Source organism: Apteryx rowi, unplaced genomic scaffold (assembly GCF_003343035.1).
Source record: "Apteryx rowi isolate R43461 unplaced genomic scaffold, aptRow1 scaffold_107, whole genome shotgun sequence".
NCBI classification, from domain to species: domain Eukaryota; kingdom Metazoa; phylum Chordata; class Aves; order Apterygiformes; family Apterygidae; genus Apteryx; species Apteryx rowi.
The window spans coordinates 920,406-940,081 of record NW_020447275.1 but is presented as its reverse complement, the minus strand read 5'-3'; the positions used below and the strand labels follow the sequence as shown (position 1 = coordinate 940,081).

The 19,676-nt window shown below is 41.4% G+C and overlaps 3 protein-coding genes across 4 annotated transcripts; 1 reads left to right on the top strand and 2 right to left on the bottom strand.

Annotated features, from left to right (window-relative positions):
- Positions 1-205: 205 nt before the first annotated feature.
- Positions 206-4,315, top strand: AKIP1 (A-kinase interacting protein 1; the record flags this gene model as incomplete). The annotated part of the gene is made up of 4 exons (XM_026070702.1): positions 206-292; positions 2,484-2,597; positions 2,921-2,971; positions 3,889-4,315. Coding segments are annotated over 4 exons (396 nt in total), but the record flags the coding sequence as incomplete, so codon positions are not given.
- A 66-nt stretch (positions 4,316-4,381) lies between these two features.
- CUNH11orf16 (chromosome unknown C11orf16 homolog) lies at positions 4,382-13,340 on the bottom strand. The gene is made up of 7 exons (XM_026070687.1): positions 13,278-13,340; positions 11,700-11,764; positions 10,700-10,859; positions 8,819-9,047; positions 7,414-8,076; positions 6,745-6,937; positions 4,382-4,947 (listed from the first exon to the last, which is right to left on the bottom strand). The coding sequence occupies exons 1-6, from the start codon at positions 13,338-13,340 to the stop codon at positions 6,771-6,773; spliced, it is 1,347 nt and encodes a 448-aa protein (XP_025926472.1). The 3' UTR covers positions 4,382-4,947; positions 6,745-6,770.
- A 1,236-nt stretch (positions 13,341-14,576) lies between these two features.
- Positions 14,577-19,608, bottom strand: ASCL3 (achaete-scute family bHLH transcription factor 3). Of its 2 annotated transcripts, none has more exons than XM_026070269.1 (2): positions 16,826-19,608; positions 14,577-15,473 (listed from the first exon to the last, which is right to left on the bottom strand). In XM_026070269.1, the coding sequence occupies exon 2, from the start codon at positions 15,466-15,468 to the stop codon at positions 14,914-14,916; it is 555 nt and encodes a 184-aa protein (XP_025926054.1). In that variant the 5' UTR covers positions 15,469-15,473; positions 16,826-19,608; the 3' UTR covers positions 14,577-14,913. The 2 variants fall into 2 exon arrangements, with proteins under 2 accessions (XP_025926054.1, XP_025926063.1); XM_026070278.1 differs by having other exon boundaries at positions 14,577-17,616; positions 17,817-19,608.
- Between the last annotated feature and the right edge of the window lie 68 nt (positions 19,609-19,676).

The window sequence follows — 19,676 nt, the reverse complement described above, 5'->3', positions numbered from 1 at the left end:
CCCCCGGGGCCGGGGGCGCGCAGGGCGGCTTCCTCCCGGAAGCGGCCTCCCGCACGCGTGGATAGTCCGCTGTTTGATCGCCCTTGCACCGCTGCGGTGACGCGCAGCTGGGCCAGTTTGCGCGAATTAAAATAAGCGGAAATGCAAAACTGAGGAACTTTCCACCGCTCTCGAGCCACAGCGCCCCACTGAGAGGTAAAACGTTTGTTCGCAGGAAGAGGACTCGGAGCGGCTGGACGCGGCGTTCGCCACGGTTGCGGCGCTCCTGGAGCGAGCCGCGAGGCAGTGCGAGGTGAGCGCCGCGCCGCGCCAGGCCGGCCTGGTGGAGGGGGTTGCGCTTGGGGGAAGGGCACGCGGTTAAGGGAGCGCCGCCRGCTGCTGCCGCTGCGCTGGGCCCGCGCCGGCGGGGCGAAGGGCGAGTGGGAGTCTCCAGCAGAGCGAAAATAATCCTTTGCTTTTTATCATTCACGTTCCCTCTGGATTTAGGGCTAACCTCCCCCTTTTACATCTGTCATGGCTCAGTCTCACACCTCTATCATTTAAGCAAACTATTTTTTTGATGTGGCATGTTCCTACTGCATAGAGAGCAGGGGCTCACTTCTTTTGAACAGTATCTTTATTTATGATATGTAGAAATTAAGAGGTAAGACATACACAACCACAGCTCCGGTCTTTCCACGTTGGAACATGCTCACTGTGAAACTGTAATTTGGCAGCCATGCTTGAGCTCTGGCTCCTGAATATCGTTAGCCTTCWGGGGACACCAGAACTGGAAATTGGTCCCTGGCAGCTCTTCCTTCAGAGTAAAACCCTACCCTGCAGCGTGACTATTGGATTAAGATCTCTAAAAACTCCATAACAATTTGCACCATCTCTGCCCTTTGGGGTCTGCTGTCGTTATGCAGCAGGGAGCTTTTTATCTGCAGAGTTAATAACATAGCCTAAGTCTTCAATTAAATTAGAGAAAACAGTAGTTCAATGTGTACCAGATGATTAGCTCTTAAATAACACCTTTATCATTTCAAGGCACTACATAAACAGTAACTAGTTAATCCTAAAACAATTTCAGCAGAATAGAGTTTTACACAAGATGAAACAGGAATGCAACAATGTTTAGAGACTCATGTCCTGTTACGTATCCGTAATAGAGTTACAATAGAGGTGCAGGACTTCCACGTTTTTGCTTTGGCTTAGAGGGTGCTGCTTCCAACATCATCTTTAGAGAAGAAGAAAGAGTTATAAAAGGATGGGGGGAATTCTTTGACTCATAAGTTCTTAGATAGTTTATAAAAGTAAATAAAAATCTACAGCAGAACATAATCATTTATGCACTTGAATGCCACTGAAGGCAAATGATTAAAGTTATTTGATTTAGGATGAGTTCTTCAGAATCACTTAGGAACCACAGTTTATCCACGCTTCTTATAAAAAGATGCTTTTGATATTGACACAATTATCTAAAGTTTGATTTCATTTCTTCGCCCTGTGACGTCATGTAAAAGAAGCCAGCTCACCTCCTGTGACGCTCTGTGAAGTGTGATCCAATAGCTCAGAGCRTCTGAGGTATTTTTGGGCATAGCTACACGGCAAACTACAATACAAACAACCAAGTTTGTTGACACATGCATAAACTCAAGGAATAAAGTAGAGCAATAGATTTGGAAATAAGAATTGCTGTCAACCTTATTTGTGTTATGTTTAGGCTTGACAATCAGACAGAAGGAAAATACAAATGAAATGGAATATGTATTTGGGAACTTGGTCCCTCTGATCAAAAAGGTAACCCTGGGGAGAGCTGCATGGCAACAGCAGATGGCAGCAGAGCTGCACTCCAGTATTTCATTTGCAGTGGGGTGGAGAGAAGAGTCACGTACCTCTGCTGCAGAGCCAGAAAAGGACTTCTGCAGCGTGAGATGCAATTCTCAAAAGCACTGTGCTATTGGTACCAGCCTTGAAGGCGCTTTAGCTTTCTCACCAACTAATTTTTCAGCATTAACATTTTCTCTGCTTGTAGAGCGCTGCTTTTGCACGTGAAGAACCTGCCTTCACTGGCCAAGCTGCAAAGCACTTAGCTTGCTGCAAAGTGATGAGCTTGCCTGTGCATCCAGTGAGGGCCCACAGGCTGTGCCCTCTCCCACCTGCGTTGCCTGAAGGGCCTGAGCAGGCAGACGTGTCCGCAGCAGTCCTTCTGATTTTGCTCCAGACAAAACAGCAGTCACTGTCCGATATTTCTGTGAACTAAGTTCTGAGGTGTCAGAGTCCCCGTGTGTTGTGCAGGGAGACAGGCATCTAAAACCAGGGCTGACGGCAAGGTGTCCTGTGGACATCAGGGTGTATTTTTATTCTCAATGAGAGCACACCAGGTGATTAATGCAAGAGGTCAGTAGCTGTGCAGTTCCCCTTTTAGCTGTGGATCTGGAGTTGTCATGAGAATGGCTGGGATGTTTCTCTACCTAATATTCTCCTTTCCATTTGCTGTCCAGAAGTACTATAGCTTGGTGCCAGCCTGTAGGTGCAAAGAGCATGAAATCAAACACATCTGCAGATACCACAGCAGGCAAGCAAGTGAAAAAGTGTTGGAGGCTGCAGAAGAAGAGGTAGGTGCTTTCTCCCCTACCCCCAATGGTTATTCTTTCCCTCTTCATGGGGCAAACTAGTCCATCTACTGTCTGTGATACTTGCTTGCACAAATTTACCTTTAAATAGAAGGGGTCTGACGTCAGACATATGAAAGCCTGGAGTGATGTGAGCCTTCCTGTTAGTGGAGGGGGCAAAGTAAACTCCTAGTGGCACCAATCAGTGTCACTTCAGCCCTCCTATGGAGGGGAAAAGTTTCACAGACTTAAAGCAGCCCCTCTCTCAAGGGCTGAGTATACCATCTGTGTGGTATGGTCAGAAAACAGTATCTTTTTCTTTCCAGAAGAATGCAGCCTCTGTAGTGTCCAGTCAGCCTAAAACTTGCCAACAACGGGTAAGTTTATAGATACTTTGATTTTAAATTGAGGTATAGCATTTCCTTATCATTTTGCATCAAACTGTAGTTTAAAACTTATGATCAGGCGTGGAGGTTCTGTGATGGCAGGGAAGATGCACCAGTGATGTAACCGATGCATTCACAGTTCTAGTGTATGGGTGAGCAGCAGAATTTGCATGTAGACTTGCACAATCATAAACCAGATTATAACATTCTGGCACATAATTAACTAAGAGTCTACTTTATGTTTTGGACTGGTACTGAATGGCAAGCAGAGTGAATGATCTTTAGGCTCCTCCGATTTGCATCGACAACAACAACAATCTAGCAGTCCTCCTGCCTCACCCCGCTTGTGTTCCTGGCAAGTTTCCTATGCAGAAGAAAGGCATGCAGCAAAGGTGTGCAGCAGTGAGCTAGCCAGTTGTGCTTGGACATGATACAGTCTCTTTGAAGACTCCTCTTTCCTCAAAGGAGAGSAAAACCTTTCTATTTTTCATAGGCTAACAACTCACTGAATCAATTTTAGGAGCATCTAAGTCACAAAAGATGAGAAACGTGGTATCTGTACCACCATACAAATTAATACGAGTACCTTGTTGTGTGGATGCTTTCCAGGTTTATGTTCAAAAATGTTTATTTTGACAACTTTCAGTTTTGTGAGTCAGGTTACAGCATGCTGGTTATCACCATTAATAAAAATATTAGATGAAAGACTTTGAATATGGCAATTGCTAATTTTTCTACTGGATAGAAACACTTTACAATTACTGCCATGCTGCCTGTATATTTTGAAAAATCTTAATATGTTCATATAGCAGTTGAATGTAATTTTTCTACCCAAAATTCAAAATGTCTATTTTGGGGGAAATTTAAGATCCCTAATCAGTAATGAAACTCTTTCTTTTTCCTTAAAGACCAGGAAGGCTTCCAAAGACATCTACATTGAAGTTTCTCCTGGTACCTATTCCATCACAGCAACATCAGAGGACATGGTGAAGCAAACCCACGTGGTGGATGTCAGGGCAGGACAAAGTGTTGATTTAACTTTTGTTCTATGATGTTTGTTGTTTCTTGGCAATCACGGGAATAAAATACTAGGCTTTTTAATGCATATAATGAACTATGCATATCTCTTCCTCTTTTAGCAATTTAACAGTATTCTCTACTTTGGGTCTGCATTTTTATGGCTTGTATATTTGTTTTATACTTAATGCAAATATATATTATATACAGCCCACTTTGTACATTGATTTTATAACAATTTGTACATTGTGTGCCTTAATTCCAATTATGTGACTGTATAATACCAATTAAAGGTGCAATCAATGGAGTAAAACACAATTTTGTCTTTGTGATGACAGCTTCTTTTGTATTAGCCTCAGACAGAAAGTCTATGTCATGTTCTTGAACACAGAGAGTAAAATCCCTGCGGTATGAGTACATACCTACTTTCTGTGGACTGGCACTGATTTTAGAGCAGCTGAGACTCTGGCTCACAATGTACCACATATCTCTACCTTCAGTTATTCTGATAAACACTAGCCTACCCCTAGAGTAAAGAATGAGGATGTTGCAATTCCATGTGGATGGAAAGTTTCTCTGTTATTAAAATGATAGTTATCCATAAAGCTATTCTAGAGAGAGCGAGAGCCTACAGCTGCCTACAGAGAGAGTGTTTAAATCATAGACCTTTATTTGCTTAGGTAACAGTTAGATGCAGTCTAGCCGAAACTTCAACTCCTTAACTACATCAGCGGTACACTTACTAGATTCTTGTTGATCATGTCTCTCTGCTTTGTTTCAAGTGAGCTCTTTGCTGTTTTTTTCTTTTCCTGTCTGTCCTTTTCTGACAAGGTCTGTATCCTCAAGTTTGTCCTCTCCTGTGCCAGTTGTTTTGCCTTTATCATTTGACTCTGTGACTCTGTCTTGCTCTTTCATATCTTTCTTTGTTTTTCTGATGCTGCAAAACCTTCCTGGAGGACAGGAAAGAAATCTTCCAGAAGTCTATTCTAAAAAAGCATCAGTGTCTAACTTCTGCTTTCCTGGCTGTAAAATAGGTTCATCTGTCTCGTATAATTTTAATAATGGCATAATTTCTGTACTAGTACAAACTATTCTGCTGAAATACAAATACGTTATGATAAGACCATAGGATTTTCAGAAGCTGTTAGGCTTTGTCCAAACTTTGCTCCTGTGGAAGTTAGTGGGAGTTTTTTGTTGATCGCAGTGGGAGGACATTAGCCAAGCAGTGAGCACTTCTGAAAAGCCAACTCTCCAACCTTGCTTGTTTGTTACAAGTGTTGTGTTACGTATTTTCAAAAGATTATCAAGTTGCTGTGGATGCAGTCTGTGTTAGGAGACAAAACTCTGTTTCAGCTGTCTCAAGGGATAGCTATGTAACTTTCAGAGACTTTTATTCCTGTTAAATGGCCTTCAGTGTTTTTAAGGTATGTCCTCTTACTGTATGGACATGTTGTGTCCATTATCGTGATTCATGCTGCAGGGTTTGGGCTAGAACGAAGACAGTCTGGTTTCTTTTTCGTTTTTACCAAAAGGCAAAGCATGTCACTTCAGCGCACAGATACGACACCTGCTAACATACAGGATGTCTGTCTGCAGTTTCAAACTGACATAGAAATTGCACATTCCTAGAAAAAGTGAATTAGTCACAAAAGCGTATAGCATGCATATATTATGATCATTTAAATAATAAAATAGGAAACATACAATTAATAAGTTTGTAGGGTTCTGCTTAAAATTAATGTGTATAATTGTGAGTAGAGCATATATTCCAGTATATTCTCTGTTCACTAAGTCACACCGTTAGCAGATTAATCTTTTCCTGAAGAAAATTGTGCAAGTCTAGCAAGCTCAAAGTTTTACTCTTTAGGCAGCTCGCAGTAGCAAGAAGATGAAGGTACAGGGAACTAATACATGATTTAAGATGTATAATTTGTTGTACCTATGGTGCTCTTGTGCAGAGCAGTGTTTCTGTTCAGCTTGCCGTTCTCTTCCCTGTTCCCCTTCTTCCCGCTAGCTTTTTCCTTCCTTTGCTCAGTGCATGCTTTTGTTTGGCATTCATGTTCTATTTGATTTTTTTCAAGTTTTTCTAAAACAGGAGGGGGCCTCGTGTTTGGAAAAAAAAAAAAAGCCTAAAAAAGAGGGTGTTGGGCCTTGTTCTTAGCTGTGAATCAGTTTGTTTATTCTGTATTCCCTACCTTTAAAGTAGCAATCTTCTTTTTGCCTGCTGCTTGTCAGGGAGGAAGAGAAGACACTTGGTAAAAACCTCGTGCTAAAAATAGGTATTTTTATCTTTCAGAAATAGAGGCCATGACTATCAGAGCTTGACTAACAGAGCCCAGCACCCTTCCAGACCGCATCTAGGAGTTACTGCACATAAGTTTTCTTCTGTTGTGTTCTATTGCTGCTGAAGGTCAGAGCTGTCTAGTTTTAGGGCCACTTATGTAGGTGTCCCCACTTCCCATGGGGCTTAACTGGGTTGATGTCAGTGGGCATTTGGCTAGTTTCTGAAGGTGCAGTCTTTCTTGAATACTCACACAGATGGGGTTTTTTGTTTATCTGATTGTTTTTGTTTTCTAGTAGTAGTAGAGGAGTTCCCTCCCCATCACAAATTTGAGGATGGCTTTAGCAAACAATCAGCTTGGGGCAATGATGTATTTTTCCAGCTAAGCCTCAAACAGTTAACAAGAATATTTCTTCCATTCAAACAAATGAAATGCCTAAGTAAATACAGTATTAATACAGATTACCTTACAGCTGATGATGGCTTGAAACCCTAGTAGGTTAAGATTTCCTTCATTGTGAGTTGCCCTCTGGGAGGCCGCTTGATGATTTCAGACATCGCACTCTGATTAGCTGGGGTAACACAGGACCTGTCCACAACAGCGATGGCCTTGGATTCCAGCTCGCCCTTTGTATATGAGCTGCTGTGAGTGCTGATTCCTGGAGGGAGTAAAATTATATACATCTAAGCCTTATGAAGAATAAAACCTGAACTGCAATTGAGAAACATTCATTTAAGATGAGAAGAAAATGCACTTTAAGCCTGAAAGGAATTTTTTTCAAGTGATTTATTCTGCATAGACTAGCTGTGAAAGTTAATAAAGCATCATAAAACGTATGGGAAGATGATGGGGAAGGAACTCAAGAGTGGCATGTCTATGCTTCCAAATATGGTTCATTGTTCTGGTAGTTTTCCACTGGATGAGTTACCAAAAGAAGAGCTAGCATGCAGGAGAAGTGTTAGAGAGGGGAATATATTGTATCAGAGGCTGATATGCAAGTTTGTAATATCTATACCAGCTAACTACAGGCTAAGTGACTGCCCAGCTGAAGGGGGCACCAGAGCACACTGGTTATCTCCCTCTGGTTGCTTCTTCCCTATGAGTTCGTTCGTTCGTTCGTTTGTTTGAAGGTACCTGAATTACTGGGATGGGACTTGTGGTGGCTCCTTTTCCAATATTTCCACTTTGGTCTTGCAGAATCCTTTAGCTTGGGCTTCTCAAGAAGACTGGAGTCCATGTTAACAGCACTGTCCATCATAGTGCTTTTAGTGGGGAATAGCTCCAGATCATGCTCTGAATCAGAAGAGGGGGAAGATGCAGCAGCTGCTGCTGCTCCTTCTTGTTTTGGACCTTCCAGGGCTAGAAGGAGTGAAGAGGGTTTGCTGCTGGGCTCTGCCTCTTCCTTTTCTCTCTGAAGGACCGAAGACCGGGAAGGAAGAGGCCACCAGCCATCAGTATGGGGATGGCAGCAGCAGATGCACCTTGCATGTACTGATGAGCAGCATATACCACCACAGTGACAGTGAAAATGTGGCCAGCAGAGCGAGCAGAGCAAGCTGTGCTTAGCAAGGCTATCCACAGTACAAAGAGGGATCAGGACTGTTACAGGACTGCAGGAAAAAATACAAGAGTTAGTGTCAGGATTTTCTCTGGGCTTTAATCTGCTGGTGAAAGGCATGTGGATCATCTCTACAATCCTCTCCCACAGGCTAGGAGGGATCCACAGAGCCACACCTAGTGGGAGTTTTGCTTTCTTGCCGTTCCAGAACTGGACCATAATTTCTTCATCTTCTGAGGCTGTTGAGAGAAAAGGTAAGCAGCTGTAAGCAGCTGGTCTGCCCATGGTGCACACACATACTTCCCACTCCTGTCAGCAGTGGAGTCAGCGATCCCCCCTCACTCTGCAACACCTCATCGCAATGTCATCGAAGGCGGCGTGGCAGCTAGGACACTGTCAGCACAACGACACGCCTGGCAGCATCTTTCCTCACAATTTTTCATCAAATGAGCAAGTAAATGATGACTGAGTAATTTTTATTGCTGCCAAAGTTAGCAGTAACACTCAGAGAACATTTTACCAGTATTTTGATAAGTCAGTGGAGCCTGACTGTCAAGCACAGGAAAATGAACGAGCTGTTGAAATCACATGCTTGGGTGATAAAATCACCCCCGGGGTGTATCATTAAGTAAAACACAAGCATTCTAGCACAGAGGTGCCTCCTGAGAGCTGCTGCGTTCAGATCCCTCGGGAAAAGGCAGTTGTCCTTCGCACAACAGACGCACCCTCGTTCGAGCACGCAGGAAATAACACATCAGTGGAGGCGGAAGATGACGTTCTTACAGGTCACAGCTTCCTTAGGGGTAAACTAGCAAGGTGGCATGCAGGTATCTGTTAGCAGGTCACATTAGCTCCTGGAAGCTTTAAACAACAAACCATGGACTGCTCACCTGTGCTTCAGCACCACCACTGTTTTTATTCTGACAGCCTCACTCACGTTCCCGAGCAGGGCAAGCAAGAACAGGTCGGCATCTTCCTTACCTCGTAAGGGATCCCGTGTCTCAACGCCCATGAGGACAGTTCCTGGGCCRTACCTCACCATGTCTGGTTCCCAGGGGGCCAGCACTTTATCTCCAGGGAGTAAGGAGTGCTTCATACCATTCACGTATTCCAGAATATCATCCTTGATTGTTTTTTGCACACATACTGGACACTTTCCGTGTGCCACAAGTGGTTTGGCAAACTCTACCAGGAACATTCCTCTTTCACTCTGTTACCAGGAACAAAATAAGAGCTCCTCTGAAAAACACTTCATTAGCAAACCATTCTGTGGCTTTTTAGGCTGGGTCAGAGCACCAAGCAAGCCTAAACATTAACTAAACAGCGCGTGGTATTAGTCCTGAATCGAGGCAGCCAGAGAGAGCTCTGGGATGCTCCCTGGATAGCAGATGGAGAGTACTTATAAGCAGCCTTATACATTCACTACAGCCAGGATCTGTACTTTCTTCCCCAAAAGAAAATGCTACCAAATGAGAACAACTGGATTTCGCAACCTCACTGTGTGCATCACATAACAAGGGACACTGAACCTGTTCAAACCTGTTCTTTAGTCATGCCCAAGTCCTTCCTCACTACATACAATGTTAACTCGCTGCTTTTCTGAGGAACTGAAACCGAGGCCTGTCAAGAGGCTTTCCATCAACAATGAAATGAAGCACTGCCTTGTTCTCCAGAAAGAATAGGCTTTTTTTCTGTTAGGTTTGAAGTGCTAACAAACYAGCGAATTAAAGCTTTCACTAACATCTCCGAAAAGACACCGTGCCATCGGTCTGTAGCTGACTCGAGCTGGAAGTGTATACATAACACGCTTACACTTTTCTTCTGCTATTGATGGTTATGTGTCTATACACAACAGTAGCTGGTACACTGTTCACAACAACACTAACACTGGCTGAACGCACCACACCAACGGGAACAGATGGCCTGTCCTTGCAAGGTGCACAGCAATGCAGCTCTCACCAGGAACTGAGAGTTCGAGGACACTCACGGGTTATGTTCAGGAGGGGCAAAAGGCAAGCTTCCCAAAACCAAAGAACTGGTGGCAATAAACCTTGGGTTTAAAAGCAAAGATCTCCTAGCTGAGCTCAGGAGATGCAGAGGGGAGCAGCAGTGCACCCAACACTTAAAGCCCACTTTGAGTTAGAGAAACATGATGGACAGAGAATCCCAACAGGGAGTACAACAGTCACGACATCCCAGCCTGATGAAAGCATGCAGGATCTTTCTTTAAGAAGTCTCTAAACCAGAAATAGTGACACGCTTGGTGCCTCTTAAAGGAGAGAGATTCGGCAGCCCCTGTGGCACAAACAGCTGCTTTTCTTTGTACAAAGGTGGGCAGCCCGCCAGCTTCTGCACAAGCCAACGATCCCTGACACAAGCCGCCTAACTCACAGAAACGCAGTCCGGCAAGGAGGCTGAGCAGAGCAGGGAGCTGAACGTCCCAGCATGCTGGTGTCAGAGGCTGTGCTGTACAGCTGTAACAGGCTCACCCAGCACGCCGTCAAGCAGCGGGTGAGGACGGCTTGGAATCAGGAGCCCCTTTATGGGGTTTTTAATGCACTAGTCACGAACAGAGGCTGCCCTTGTGATCTGTTCTCTAATTCATGCAGCAACTGAACCCCTCACGATGTGTACGGAGCTTCTGATAGCTCCTGTGACTGCTGGTGGACTAGGTCCACCACGCTCAGTCTTTTCTAGCACTCAGAGATGCAGTGAGTGTTAACAAGGGGACATGCAGTCACAGTGAATTTTACCCAGCTCACTGGCTGACCCACGTGTTTCCTCCAACGAGTAGATCTGCCTCCCACTATACACACTGTATTGCAAATACCAACATGACCACGCAGAGCAACAGTCACTCACCTCTAGCTCCTCTTTTACTGTACCACGGTAATAAAATCCATCGTGTTCCCCTCGCACCAGAACAGGGACATTACTAGCCAAGGCAGCTGATCTCACCGACACACTCGGCCCCTTCCATGCTGCATCAGGGGAAAGGAGGCGGCGGCTAATCCATTGGCACCTGGAATAAAAGAAAATGGGTCATCTCTGAGAGAAAATAATTTCTATAGTCAAGTGAAGAAATCTCACAATCTTTGAGAACTGGATCATTGCACCTGATTTTGTAGCATTCCCGCAGGCCACAGCGAGTAGAAAGAAATAGAAAACTTAAGTGTGCAGGGGGAATTCCCTGCTCTTGAAATAAAAGCACCAGTGCCTGTTTTTGCAGACCTCTTAGGCTCGGGGTCTAGAGGAAGCATGCTAGGAAGATGCTGGAATCCCGGGCTAGCTAGCGTAACCTGCACTAGCCACTTTGCAATTTATACAGCAAGCCAAAGGAGCCCTTAAGGGCARGAGAGAGAGAGGATATGTCTGCAGCACAGAGCACAGCTTGGATGCACCTGAGTACTATGGCTGATGGTTTATCACCGGGCATTTAATTCAGGGAACATCAGAAAAGTAGGAAAGTAAAAAATAAAGCTGCTGGTTGATGACAAGTTCAGGTTCAAAACAAAAAGAAATCCCTGGCACAAAGCACTGGAACCATTTCACAGAAGATGGCTGCTAATACAAGATGCTGTTATTTATCTGAATAATCTAGAGGCATGTTTCTTTGATAGCAGGCTTACTCCAGGCTTTGCTTTTCATAATCTCCAGGGTAGCAAATCATTTTAGTCAATACCATCTGAATAACTGCTGGGGAGGAGGGGGGAAACAGTGGTCAGATTTTATTAATCTGACACGTTCCAGTCCGTTTTATCCTATTAGGTATCATGAAAAGGAACAAATCACAGATCCAAATGAGCACTTAATTTTGCCTCCAGGGGGTGAGGGGCTTGGTGATCCAGGCAGCATGCACTACCAGAGAGTTCCTGCAGCAGGGGTTGACGGTAGATACGGCACAGTAGCATGAGAATTTGTCCAGAGCTGTCATCGCACTGCAATACTTGTGATTTGTAGGCAGAAATCCTTTTGAATGAGCCATTCCTGCAAGAGCAGCAACCTGCAAAACTAAATCATGATTTGTTGGTACTTGAGAAGAACATAGACAACACAGCATTTTCCAGCACAAGCGAATGCTTTCCAGTGTACCTCAGCACTCAACAACTTTTATTAATTGATTGTTTTTAGTGAAAAGGAAGAATGCAAAACATCCAGACTGGAATTTTTTTCAGATGAACCCATATCATCAGTGTCAGTGATCTTCAGTCTCTCAACCCCCTACATGGCAAAGTGACAAAAACACCCAAAGAAACTAGAAATGCTATGAAGATCTCCAGAAAAGCAATGTCCTCTCCTCCCTCCAACTTCTGTTTCCTTCTGTAACATTCAGCTCTCTCTTCTTACACCTACGCTCTCCTTAAAAACTTCTTTCTACACTGTCCCAGCCAAACCTTCCCTATTTTACAAGCTATGGCAAAAACTGCAGCTGGAATTGACATAGCTGAGTAAACGTGACAGTTTTTGAATGCAAAGTTAGATTACAGTTGCCTGTTACTTGTGTTATTTATAGTGATGTATTAAGAAGTATTTTGATCTTCAAGCTGTCCTGTCATGTTTTATAACAGTAAGATTATGGCTTGCCATGAGAAAGAAAGAGACACTCAAATTTGACAAGTGGTACCTATTCAGAGCCTGTCACGGTGAGGTTTGTGATGTGATGCTATCTCTGTTAATTTGAAAAAATTTAGTAGACAAGGTTCCATCCCATTTTTTTATATTGCTTAGAGATGCTTAACATGCTTATGGTAAAATTTGGAATGGAAATTCAATGAGATATAAATTTGAAGTGCCTAATTTACTTTAAAGAAATACAGTTTAAGCTTTCATATTAGGCATTTTTGAAAATGTTTAGCTTTGAATATTATTCTGTCTCCTAGACAACAAAAAGAAAGAGGTATGAACTAGGAATATTTTTATGAGTTTCCACAAACTCTTATTATATACAACTTCAAAAAAATTCATACACCAAACCCAACAAGAACTAAGAGTAGATTAACTGGTGCAAAATGTGTCTTTAAATGAGAAAATCATTACAATATGCTCACTTATTTCACAGCTACACAAACTCCCATACTATTAAACAAAACAAGCTGGAAACAGTAATGCTTTCCAAAGAAATGCAAGTGCCAATTCATTTAAGCCCATTTTCAAGTGTTTTCAGTGCTGTAACTGCTGAGGAGAGCCAGGTCCCCTTATTTATGCATAAAACAGGACAGTGGCAAAGGTAATCTGTAACGCTTTATGAGATTTTCTGGATAGCTCCAAGCACTTAAACACAGCAGTATTTTGAACTTACCAGCTAATGATAATGCTAAATCTTGTCACTTTGGACACGGTCCAGATGCAGAAGTCTTGCCCTTTTGCCTGTTTGATGCAAGAAACCATTTGCTGCCACTGTTCTCTAGTTACTAAGGAGGTTGCCATAGTCATCACTAACAGGAACTGACGTGTTGATCTTAATGGTTAAAAACAAGTGGAACACAACTACAGAGGTGACCATTCGTCTACCACTTATCTACACAATTTTGAACTCCCCCCCACAATTCTATTGATTCAGATATTCCATTAAAGTCTGCCAGGGGCAGAGAATGGATTATGAGAGGGTATAGTGTCCTCTAGCATTTTTTTGCATGGCCAAAATAACATTATATGAAACTCTGTGATTCAGTTAAGAAAAAAAAAAAAAGGATGTTACAAATACATTGGTTTATAATGTGGACAGAAGGATTGAAGCTGAGACAAACTGGGGTCAAATCACTTTACCAACTTTCCCTTTTCATAATAACAGGGGGAAAAAACAGGAATTCTCCTGTTTTTCTTCAAAGCAAATATCAAAAAATGCCAGAATATCATGCAGGAATTCTCCTGTTAATCTCTGCTGTGATCTCTAATCCCCCTTTCCTCCTTAATAAATGCTAGTGCATGAGGGGATTAATTGCATGTTGTAGGCATTTTTCAATTCACTTCTATAAAAGCAACAGAACAGAACAGGGGAGGTGACTGGCTGCATTTAGGGACAAGGATAAAGCAGCAGAAGCCTGTCACCATTTTCTCTACATTCTGCTGCACCCAGACATTAACCACTCTCATGCTGTCAGCTGCATTTTTGTTTAATATCAATAAAACATAGCCCTTACATATAGCAAATGTCCAGAACGCTTTGCAAGTTATGAGCTAAACTCGTAACCATTTTCACACAAATCTGCTCTAGATAACTTGGCTGAAACTGTCAGAAGATAGCACAAAGAAACAGATTAGAGAGAAAAAAGACCACCCCAGACCTCAACCATTATCAGTGAAAGTGCTGAAGAACTTCTGTTGCAGGATATAATTTTCAAGTCCTGCTCCTGCCAACCCTCTTCACACTGTGTACTGTGTGACCAGTTCTAGTCACTTGTAAGGGCACTCAAGAGCTGAAGAAGAATCCAGTTTTCAATAGAAATTAGGACAAGCCAAGTTTTTAATGAATAAAAGTATTGGTGAATAAGAAAAGGATAGAATTACACTTGCAAGACATTATGCTCTTTCTAAGCTTGTAACCATGCTTTGGAGAACTGCTCTCCTCCTCTCCCTCAAACCAATTTATCCTTTCTGTTTGCTTCTAACATTCCTAAGGAGTTTTAAAGTCCTCCTTGTTTTGTAGGAAAAACATTGGCAATTAGAACAAAAATCTTTAAGAAACCGCATGTAGGAGTAAACCAATAACATCACTGAAAACAAAAGGAGCTCAGTCTCACCAGTGGAAAAAGTGTATTTTATTTTAAATCATGCAGGGTGTGATGGTATATAGTTACTTTCCTTGTACAGGTATGCATTTTTGGTTTGGTAACAATTTTAGACATGTTTTCCAATTTCCATGAATTAACTTAAGCCACTCAGATGCAATTTCCCCAGTTGTCTTTTTTATAGCTAACTGTAGTTACTATCTGTGAAATTAAAACTCTTTTCTTTGGGTTAAATACTGATGTGTGATGTGATCTGCTCCTAAAATGTGCCAAGAACATGCATACCATTAATAATACAGTGGTTATTAGGTTCCTGGACAGGAAAACTTTTGCTTTGTTTGGAAGAGTTTAGATAGTCTTCAAAAACTGGTTTTGTTTGTTAGTTGCTTTGGGTGCTTGGCTTGGTTCCATGATCCTTTTTTCTGGCACTGCAGATTCACTGTACAGAATAGACTGTAGGTGGCTAATGTATTTTATCGCAGCACGGAGTGTCTCTACTTTACTGAGCCGTTTCTCTAAGTATTCCTCAGGTAGGTGATGCCTCAGTTTGGCATATCCTTCATTGACACATTTAACTCTCTGTCTTTCCCTTTCATTCCTCTTTCTGATGAAAGCTGGCCCRTAGGAGTACTCACTTCTGCTGTAATTGGAACAGGGCAGTTGATAGGGAAGGGTGCAGGACTCGCTGTAGAAGCTTTCCGTGATGAGATGCTCCGACATGAAAGGAAGGAATGACAAATCTTCAGAGCAAGTGACCTGGTTTGCTGTTTCTGGGTACACATGAAATGTAACCAGGGGGTCTGCACAGAAAGGCCTCGTCAGCTGTATGCGCTGAGTGTCACTACAGATGGACAACTTGTCCATGAAGTTACAGTAGCTTTTGCCATCCATCAGGTTCTGCATTTAACCTGAAGATGTATAATTACATAAGTTTAACAACTCATATTGAACAGTAAAGAAAACAAAACGAGACAAAAAAAAAACCCCACTCAGTTGGTCTTAGCAACACTTGGCATTACTGGCATTTTCCAGGACAGACTTTTAATGCATTTGCAACATTTTGGAATGATCTTGGAAGATCATTACATAGAGCAGACTGTTCCATTTGAACATACAGGAGGGTGCAAAACAGCAACACACATAAAAATTCACTACAGATTTTAAGAAAATAAAGCCATGAAAGTCTCTTAAAGGACACGGCAAAGTCTCCCTTGACTTCAGATTTAGAAAGGAAGAGGAACTTCCTTTATACCTCCCACACAGATCTTGCTTGCTCAGATTCCACTAAAACTTGCACCCAGAACTTACACCCCAGAAAAAAGAGCCAACATCTGAGATGTTCTCTCTACCTTCTCTTCCCTCCAAAAAAATCAAATCAACAATTCAAGTAAGAGACTCCCTACCCTTACCAAAAACCTTTTACAGCACACTACTTTTTCCTCTCTAATCATTTGATGTAGACGAAAAGCTTGTGCAGGGAAGGGATCTCAATTTTATACCTGTCAGGTACTGCATCCATTCTACATAAAAAGTTTTACAAAAAGGCTAAAGGATGAATCCTTGCTAAACCTGGTATCTCCTTGGGTCCCCATATTCCTGCACTTACCTATATATTAAACACAGATATAAAATACTAAATATGATACTATTGATAAGTGATTACAAAAGGATCAATTTATTAGCTGATATTAAATGCAAAAAAAAAAAAAAACAAACAACCCAAAACATCACATCCTGATCACATTCCTCCAGGTATAAACTATTTTACTAAGGAGAAGGGATTCTACACAGTGCTTAGAGCATTGCTAGAAACCTGTAATTCAGACYGGCCCACTAAAAACACATACCCTCTCTTCAGAGCAGCATAGCAGGCATTAACTACTTAAATTACATGTATTTATTAGAAAGATAACTTCTCAGTGTCTTATATGAAGCTATATTATAGTGCCTTCCCAATAACATTATGTAACAGCTAAATCTCAGCATACCGTAATGATGGTTTTGTTACCTAACAGCTACTTAAAAATACATGTAAAATAGCTAATGTTAACTTAAAAAAACCTAGTGTGATTCATCCTCCCTGATGGGGAGCAATACCTGCCTACACAGAATCCAGCTAGACATGTTCTTGCTTACCATTCACTTTCTCATCCACACATTGCTCTCTGTAAAACACCTAGGTTTTACTACACCCCCTGTAATGGAAAAGACACCTGAACATTAAGTAGATTACTAGAAAGACATGGATTCCACTACTTACAAGAACCTGAACAAAGCTTCAAATGTTCAGACCAGAGCTCCACAACATAAACGGGATTCCCTTAATCCTTCACAATGACATGGAGAGATTTAACAAGCCTTCTGATAATTTCATACCTGTCACTTTTAATAGGGAAAGAATTGTCACTCAGTACGGGCCTATCCTCATACCATATTCCATCAAAATACATCTGTATTCAGTGTCATCCATTTTTCTAATGCAATGGATCTCAATACAGAAATCCTGTGAGTTGAGTATTCATTTATAGCATGTGGTTATACAAGAGTCACATACATCTTAAAAACAGATGCTTCTGTAGGCAGGCCAGTAGCATGAACACACATTCATTATAAATTACTATGCATGCAGAAAGATCAGAGGTGAACACATATACTCATTATAAAAGGAAAATAGTAGACAGTCATCTTTCCCTTCACTAACATTATATGTTGGGTTATTCTCTTTTTATTTTCTACTGTAACATGATGTAAAGACATTATCACAGAATAAAGTCTGTTATTTAGCAAAAAAGTCTTTATAGCAAAAGTGGTTTTATATAGCAAAAAAACCAACCCCCCCTCAGAAAGCGATATTTGCAGCATTGGTTGCTTAGCACTGACACTTCTGCGGCACAACAGCATTCCACAAAATCTGCCACCTTACTGTCTGCACAAAGTGCAAAATTCAAGTGCTAGAATTGTCTTCCTATTAGACTACAGACTCACCAATCTTCAGATGAAAGTAAAATCCAAGGAAACAAGACGTGCTATTTTAAGACTGATGAATAATATCTGAATGATATTAAAGAAAATAAGTTAATATTTTCCATTTTTCATACATCATATTTAATCAAATAATAGGTCATACTAAACATAAGTCATTAAAAAGCTACAGAAGTACTGATACTGAATAGCTGATAGAAGTGATTTACAGAAACACTGATATTCAGTGAAGACCTATTGCTAGATACAGCAATATGCAAGTCTCTTACCTGAATTATGTAGCTTGTTCTGCTGAGTCAATGATTACTGTAATTTATAGTCAATTGACAACATGCAAAGTAGCTTATGGTTAGATCTGCTCATTTCTGGTTTGGCTTTTCCACCCACACCACACCTATAATGGCAACAAATCCTGGCAGTGAGGACTAGAAATTTTAAAACTCCATTGAACACAACTGGATTTCCTCAGAAAGTAATCAGGAATGTATTTTGTTTACTTCCTGTTAGCATTCTTTTGCAGTTTGCTAAAGTGGTATTGACATTTATTGGAATTTTGTAATTTAATGTCTAAATATAACAATCAGCTAGAATTTAGTGAAGAATTTACCATTACAGTGAACACACAAATCAACATTTGAGTAAGAGTATGGATTAAATCGATATTGGATTTTATGACCGTGTCACAAGATCTACTTCAACTACTTTGAAGTTCTGTGTTCCTATCCCAAACCTTAATATTGAGTCCAAGCCTTAACCTTTACTCCTTCTTTTTCATGCCATTTGGGGAGAAGAAACTGCTCAGATACCTTCTTCAGGTTTCGAAGGGAAGAAGTGCATTCCTGACAGTTTCAGAGCAGTGTGCTGCACTGCCCTTTGTGACCAGCCTCTAGGCTTAAGCCAGGAAATGGAAAGACTCAGCTGATTTGCAGCAGCTTTTGCAGCTTTGTCTACAGCTTTTTCAAGCTGGTATTACTGCATATTAACAATGATAAACGAGCTACTGATACCTGTACCAAATAAATGAGTTTGATACTAGTACCAATATCACATTTTAGCTGGAACATCAGTGCATAAACAAACACATTTTCATAGCCTCCACTTTAAATGCAGAAAGTCAGATTGATTTAGAAGGAATTTGGGATGGATTTATCTCCAAAATAGGGGTGGGGACACATGCAGTCAGCTTAATATCCTCAAATTTAATCTTCACTATGCCCACTTTAATTTTGGGGAATTTCCCTTAATCTTAAGGGGTATAAAACTTTCTAATAGGCCTCTAAAGAAAGTTTTTACAGAGGTCTACAAGGAAAAAATTGAGAACACGGAGCAAACGGTAGCAAGACAAGTGTTTTAAAACTTTGCTTAAACTTAGAATCAAAGTAGGGGGCAATGAATCTATATAGTAGCTCTATATATATTCATCACCATATATTTGATCCAGGGAATAGGACACCTAACCTAAAAAAAAGTTGAACACCTACTAGAACTGGTAGACAGGCATGCATACAACAAAGAATTTGTATTATTTTTCTTTAGGGGATCCTAGGTGCATCACTGTCATAATTGATTCTTGACTCATCAGGTTGGATGTTGAGTACAGTAATTGAACCCAAGCATGGATTTCTTGTCCTGTCAATCAACTTTTTATTGGTTTTTATTTAAAGAAAGAATCCTGCGCCCCCACCAATTAAAGACATCCATTAAAATTCTGTTCAAATTAATTCAGTTTTTAGTTTTAGTTACTGCAAATGTTGTTATGGGGCAGCTATGTTTCCATCCCTGGTGTGAAAGAATTACCTGCACAGGTACAATCAGTTTATTTTCCACACCCATCCAGTCCCCCAGGCTGTTGATTAAGAAAGTCAAAACTGCACTTGGCATTCCCAACCAAGAGCACTGTACTATATACCATTTCCTTTGACACTGGAATTTAAAACTGTTGTAAGACAATTAGCCACAACTACATATGCACAGCTAAATTTAAGTCAGGGATCACAAAACGCTTTTTTCAATCAGCCATTTGGTGAGCCATTCTTTCCCTTACTCAAGCACTGAACAACACTACATATTTCTACTCTGAAGCATTTTCAGAGAAATGCTTTTATATATGGAATTTACATGCAGGGTAC